The sequence below is a fragment of the Phaethon lepturus genome, unplaced genomic scaffold, assembly GCF_000687285.1.
Source record: "Phaethon lepturus isolate BGI_N335 unplaced genomic scaffold, ASM68728v1 scaffold20462, whole genome shotgun sequence".
Taxonomy (NCBI): domain Eukaryota; kingdom Metazoa; phylum Chordata; class Aves; order Phaethontiformes; family Phaethontidae; genus Phaethon; species Phaethon lepturus.
The window spans coordinates 24,867-30,866 of record NW_010524308.1 but is presented as its reverse complement, the minus strand read 5'-3'; the positions used below and the strand labels follow the sequence as shown (position 1 = coordinate 30,866).

Below are 6,000 nucleotides of genomic sequence, written 5' to 3'. Positions count from 1 at the left end.
CCAACACAGTTGATTTGTAAGTGTATGTATGCTCATGTTGTGCAATCCGGTCTTACAAAACTACTTTGACACCTGAGGTGGATTAAGTGGGGTTTTTTTCTTTTTTTTAGATTTTCTCATTTTCTTATAAAGAATAATCAAGAGGATCTGTAAATGGTTGCAAAGTGTATGAAATATTGAGACAGCAGGAGTCACTAAGTGGAACATGTAAGTTTGTCTGTCCATGAGGTTAGAATAGCAACTTGTGTGGTTGGGTAAAGAAAATTTGACTGGAACTTTCAGTGGCAGCTATTTACTGGGGTTTTTTGTCTTTTTTTTTTTTTTTTTTTTAAGGGGGATGGGGAAGGGAGGAGGGGAAGCGACAGAGTTTTTTAAATGTGTGCAACACAAACAAAACTCCACATTAGGTATTAGAGGCAAAGTGCTGACATCCAGTGCAGGCAGGTCTATGGGGAACTGGCAGGGCTAATCGTTGGACTTGAGGCATCTGAGCGGCTGTAGTCACTGACAGACCCTGTTCTTGAGCTGCTTCCACTTCGCCTCATGAGCATGCTTGGGTGGAAATTGGCATGGCGACGGGCATGCTTTGTCAGATGGTCACTGCGCATGAAGCGTTTCTCACAGAGAGGACAGCTGAACTTCTTTTCTCCAGTGTGAGTGCGGTAATGGCGGGCCAGCTCATCGGAGCGAGCAAACTTCTTGTTACATCCTTGCCAGTTGCATTCAAAAGGCCGTTCACCTGCAGGAAGCAAACGCGGCATGATTAGAAGGGATAGCAATGTCTTCCATGTTCTTTTTGTATGCAAAAGTTACAATAAAAAGATTGGGAGCAAGGTAGATGCCACTTGACACTAACTGGATGAAGAAGGTGGTACTTTCTGTCAAAGAGGAGGCCACTGTTGGTATTCTAACCCATTAAAAAGTACTGTAAAGCAAACTAGCGATACCTTATTTGATAACTGGATCTTCAGGGATGCTGGGCTCCTGATCCCTTCATGGATGTCACATTTCATATCTCTTGTAGTCCACTGGACTTGACTTCTAGACTTCAACAATATCTGTACTGAGCTCTGCAGAATATTCACTTATTCCTGCCAAGCTGTCCCTAAGTCTGTCTGACTCAATGCTCAAGTTCAGAAGGTGTGATGAAGTCTCTCTCTTCAGTTACTTAAAAACAATTAAGGTGAAAATGCAAAATGGCAATTTTGAGGCAGTAGATGTGAGGCTCTCGCCTTGTATTCTCCACAGCCATGCCTGTGTTTTCTGCATTTGCTACAAGGTACGATGGTTTCTCATGTTCTCTGCCTTAGGTTTCATTTAGAAGTGAGGCAGGGAGCACTGTATTTCAACTAGGTAAATGTGCTACATTGAAGGTAGCAGCCTTCTATCAATAGCTAACCTTAAAACCGTGACCTGTTACACTTAAGGTAAGACCAGTGGCCACTGAGCTCAAAGAAATAGCAGTCTGGTGACCTGCTGCACTTCTCAACAGATCTCAGCTATGGGAAACATGTCTCACCGGGCCAGATGCCCATGCCGTTGCATGGCTGTGCTGGAGGTCTGCACGTTGGGCACTGTGGTAGATGTGCAGCCTAAGAAGCTCAAGCACTGGAGGCGAGCACATGTCGCAGACAGAATTAGCACTGTTGGGTAGATGGGTATCTAGAATATATTCCCAAATTCACAGATTTGGCCATAACATTTATCTCCAGGATCTACTTAGGAGGTTCCTGCTCAGAAAGTACGTTCTTTTTGCCCTTTCTTTATGAAGCCTCCAAGATACTTCAGCCAAATCTCAAATAGTGTCTCAATGAAGAGACAGGCAATTCTTTTTTAAATAGGATTTTGTTCAAGAACATGGAGAAAGCAAGTGTCCTTGATGTTCCCTTGATTATTTAGAAGAAACACCAAGGCTCATTAGAGTTCTCAAGCACATTTTTTGGATTTCATTAGTTACACCTACAAGTACAATGCATAATGCAATGGTTATATCTGTACACAAGGGAGATTTTCATGTGGAGGACCACGAACACCACCTCCTATGTGATCGCAGCAAAAGGCAGCTAAGACGAACACGACTGCTTTCAGTTGGCTTCCCCTGAATTAAAGGCTAAAAAACTTAGGGCCCCAGAAACTTTTTAAGAATAAAAACACCACCAACTGGTTTAATGGATACAGTTTTGTCACTTAAAAATTCAATGTCCTCCTCGGCCTACTCCTGCAAACTGTCAGGGACTCATCTCTCAGTCTGCTGATAGAAATGTGAAACAAATGGGAAATGTATATTTTGGCTGTGTTTGTCATGTATCCAGTCATCTGTATGTATCTGTCCCTGTGGTGGTACATGCCAGCCATCCCTGTTGAGGACTTTGGACCCTTGGGAAGAAGGACAATGAGACATGGTCTGACAGCTGGATCTGGCCTGCAAAGTTTCTCATCCATGAGCTATACCATCTTTTTTTGGTAAGGCAATGGCCTTTGGATGTTTCTGTTGCCCAAGTTAAGTTTCTTTGTGTTTGTTTTCATTACAAATGGTGTCAGCAAATGTTCTTCACTAGAAGGACTGCCTCATGAAATGACTGCTTTCAGACCAGGAAGGCAAGAGTTAACATGCAATGTTTTGCTTCTGCTGTTGACAACACCATGAAGCACAAAGAAAATGGTACCTTTTCTGCTGGTTAGTTAGCATGGCACCGGCTGCTCTTTTCTATGTCTAGCATTTGGTAGCCAGCAGTAGACACGACAGTCCAGTTCCTAACGAGAGAAGAGGTTCTAGAGCGGGATTGTGTAAGATCTGTGTTATCCAGCACTAACAGTCAGGTGATGAAGGCATCGCACAACTTCTCTCCCCCTCTCCTCACTGCACATCAGATCTGGATGAGACACTCGGGTTCCAGCTCACCTGCCTGGTTTAATGTTGTTGATGATGGTGGTGATGCTTTGGGTGCTAAGCCAAAGAAAAAGTGACCTTTCTTCCACTATTTCTCTACTGTCCCCTGTTCTCCTTCTTCCTAGGAACTACTTTTTCCCCTCAGTCCTCTCTAGTCTTGATTTGTTATCTTCTTGGTAGTTGTGTTTGAGTTTCTTGGCCAAGTGGTTTTCCCCTCCATGCACTCTCTGACAGCTGGCATCACTCTAGTAGTGGTAGTAAGTTCTGTAGAGTGTTTCCCAGCTTTGTTGAGGTTTAACAATACCTCCTCAAAGAAAAGCTGTATTGTGAGGAAATGCTGGATGCCTTGTGTGAAGATACAAGAGTCATTACTGTTTATAAAAAATTAGTACACAGTCTGGAACAAAGTTGCTGTGGGGTATTAATTAAGACAAGACCTAGCTGCTGCTCCAAAACCACACGTGGAAATTCACAGTCTGCCATCAGTCTCATCTCTCAAACAGAAGGGATGTGGTTTTCTGTGCAGGTAAATTATATAAATGTTCTTTTACTGGCAGGAAAGCAATCAACAGAATGAGGGATTATATGAATTGATTGCCTAATCTCATTAGGGAACATGCAGCCACAGTACAACTTTCTTGCATAAGCAGTAACCCATGGACATGTTATACTCAACGAAGAGCTTTCACCATTAAAGTAGCTGTACACAACACAGTAAAGATTTTGAGCTCCATCTTAGGCAATGCTGAAGTCAGAATTTTTACAATGACTACAGAATTTCATCCTATATATTAATGTGGAAATGTTATCAAATATCTTAAATACAGCAGGAAATGTCAAGCATGTGAATGTGTATATTGAGAGTCTTAATGCTATGCCTTGTCAGCAACAGTATTTTTGTGCATTATTAAGCATTATCAGCAGGTCTCAAAAAGAGGTAAGTCTCCAAAAGATAAAGATGCTTGAAAATAAAGGAACCAAAAAGCAGCTCAGGCTTCTTTATTCTTCCAAGATGCATGCAAGCCTTTAAAAGATAAGGAATATTGTAAAATTTAACTTCTTTTACAATTTTAAGTAGGTTTGGATTTCCATGTTCCAAATCCCACTAAACTGTAACCTTTCTAGCTCCTCTGCCAGAGCACATGACATCACATAACTTGTGTTTAGAGTTACACAAGCCGATGGAAAAACATTACATTTGAGAATTAAATTCAACTGATCTTAACTGAAAATTACACAAGCAAGAACATTTTTGGCTTCTTCCTGAACTCCACCCAGTCCAAAGAAAAAAAAAGTGTGGGAAAGCTGCATTAAGAAACTTGCAGTGCTCACTGAATAAAAGTATGTGAGATCTGCAGGTGCACTGACTTCTGAATTAATTTCAGTGTCACAGACCTAGCTACTCATGCTGCCTGCCAGAGCAGACCTCCAAAGGAACTGTAGAGTTGCCTAGGCTATAGAAACAGCACTAAAAAAATGCATCTCTCTTCTCTCTTGCTGGAAGAGATTCAGAAGCAAGTAGAGCCAGGCTGCTCTTATGATATTATATAAAGGTCCTTTGTATTATTCTGTATTTGTGAATCAATCATTATATATATTGAGGCAACTATATGTAGTTATGGGAAACAAAACCAAAAGAGATGGTGGAACCAGATACGATGTCTACTGAGCTTGATTTGTACCATACCTTTAGCGCGCTCTTGACTTTACCCGAGTCCACATACAGTTTTAAGGACTCCTTTCCCATATAGTTACACTCAGTACAAACCCTGGAGTAACCTGCTTCCTTTTTCACCAATCTATCTGTATGATATCCAGCATTTGAATAACAATTAAAAATGATACGAAGTGCTATGGAGGCCGGAGCATGCGCAAAAAATAACCTACTAATGACTGAAATGCCATAACAGATTGAGACACCTGTGATACTATTTTCAGGATTACAATGTGAAGATTAGGCAATCGTAGCTGAACCATTTGAAATGTGATATCCACTGCCCCACAGATTAGAGTACTACTAAGTCAAACCACGTATTGGGGGCTATTTTTTCAATTTAACTCATGTAGTAGCTCTGCACATTATGTTAGCACCTTCAAGCCTATGCCAAGGCCATGCAGCAACAAAGAAATTTGTATCCTGGGAATTCCATGAGTGCCTGCAAAACCAGAAACAGTAAGCCAGAAACAATTTTCTGTGATCTATAATCTGTTCTGCTGCTTCACAGAGCAGCATTGTATGTTGTTACGAAAACAGACTAGAAACCTGAACATGCCACTCTGTGCTATTTTTTCATATACATAATTAAAGGTATATTTGGAAACACATATCAGAAGGCTGGGTGGGGAGGATGAGGGGCAGACAGCTAAATTGAGATGTGACTGAAGCAGCCTTCCTCCAAGAGAGGAAATGCTATCCTGGGAAAAAACATTCAGCCAAGCAGACTATGTTTCTTGAGACTGGCTGTTATTTTAAAAAAAGATAAAAGGTCATCCTTCAATAGCACTGATGTATTTACAAATATTTTCATTGCTGTTATTCTCCTGTTTATAAACAAGTCCCCTTTTGCATAGCCAAAAAACAAGCCCTTAACCTTCTGAGTGTGAGAGAGAGAATAAGCATAGCTTTGATGTTAGACGAATGGTGGTTTCTTTATCAAGTTTTTAAAAAGGGATCAAAACTTCCAAAGCCTCACAATTCCAAATTCCTATAAATTGAAACCAGTTAGTTTTAAATTAATTATTTTGGAGGTAGCATTTCATAACCAAACAAGCTAAATGCAATCATGATTTTGCATCTGCTTTTGTGTGTCTGTCCAACAGCTTTTGAATGTCTCAGCTACCTTCTAACCATACCTAACAGAGGTAGTGAATTCACCAATATTAAGCTTGACTAGTTCAAGGAAAATGAGGAAGTTTTAGTGATGTTCTCAGTGAAAAGAAAAGTTATACAGTGAATTTGACTGTCACTAGATACCAGAAACCCAACACAGGAGTGTGGTATGAATGCCCAAATCCAAAAAAAAGCTTCAGAGTTCACATGTTATTAGACACTGGGACATAGCACTGCCCCAAGCCCCTCGGACACACAGCAACAAGGAGCTAGGTTGCAT

The 6,000-nt window shown here is 40.9% G+C and overlaps 1 protein-coding gene across 1 annotated transcript in view; it reads right to left on the bottom strand.

The window, feature by feature from the left end:
- Window positions 1-446: 446 nt before the first annotated feature.
- The window catches only part of KLF13 (Kruppel-like factor 13), a 29,906-nt gene continuing 24,352 nt past the window's right edge, over window positions 447-6,000 (bottom strand). The window contains exon 2 of the mRNA XM_010282416.1: window positions 447-739. Within this exon, the coding sequence (XP_010280718.1) occupies window positions 447-739 (293 nt within the window). The remainder of the gene's footprint in view (window positions 740-6,000) is intronic.